General features: G+C 38.9%; 1 protein-coding gene across 5 annotated transcripts in view; it reads left to right on the top strand.

The window, feature by feature from the left end:
- The window catches only part of CREB1 (cAMP responsive element binding protein 1), an 88099-nt gene that overhangs the window by 48255 nt on the left and 39080 nt on the right, over window positions 1-764 (top strand). For all 5 annotated transcript variants that reach the window (XM_019523453.1, XM_019523455.1, XM_019523454.1 and 2 more), the window contains one exon: window positions 344-465. In XM_019523453.1, the coding sequence (XP_019378998.1) occupies window positions 352-465 (114 nt within the window). In that variant the 5' untranslated portion in view covers window positions 344-351. The remainder of the gene's footprint in view (window positions 1-343; window positions 466-764) is intronic.

Below are 764 nucleotides of genomic sequence, written 5' to 3'. Positions count from 1 at the left end.
TCAATTTTAAGTCAATGTTTTGCCATATGGAGATGTTAGATTCTCAACAAAATGGCAGTAACACTTTTTTTAACGTGGGCAGAGAACAGAGTACTGTATATTCCCCAATTAGTCCGTAGTGAAAATAATTGAATTTTTTTTTCCTCAAAGCTTTACAGAAAATTTTGCCCAGGGCAGATACTCAGCATTAAAAAATTCAGCCTGAATGGTTCCATTTTGCCAGTTTAATAAGCAAATGAAAAGAGTATATTGTAATAGAAATTTATGGCTATCCTATGTATAAATGTGCCGATGCATGTCATGAAAGAGAAAGCCTCACTCATACATATCACTGCAATTGTAGGTAACTAAATGACCATGGAATCTGGTGCAGAGAACCAACAAAGTGGAGATGCAGCCGTTACGGAGGCAGAAACCCAACAGATGACCGTACAGGCACAGCCACAGATTGCAACTTTAGCCCAGGTATAAAATGATTTAATCCAATATTTCTACAGTTTTGTTCCCAAATTATAAAATATCCAGATATTAAACTATCTTCTGATGAGGATGTTCCATGTTACATGATTCTGGAACAGCTAGTACATGCATTTTCTTTAATCTTTGAATTCATCCTGTTCTAGTACAGTAAAATCTCTGTTACCCAGTACTTCACCAGCTGGAATACTCTATTAACTGGAGTTTCCAGGCAGCCAGCTATGTCAGGGTTGGGTGGAGCTTGCATACAGCAGCCACCGCTGCTACCCACCACCCTACACTGCCCC

The sequence above is a fragment of the Gavialis gangeticus genome, unplaced genomic scaffold (assembly GCF_001723915.1).
Source record: "Gavialis gangeticus isolate Ggan-Ray unplaced genomic scaffold, GavGan_comp1, whole genome shotgun sequence".
NCBI lineage: Eukaryota > Metazoa > Chordata > Crocodylia > Gavialidae > Gavialis > Gavialis gangeticus.
Note: the sequence above shows the minus strand (reverse complement) of the source record. Positions and strands in the feature narration are given on the sequence as shown.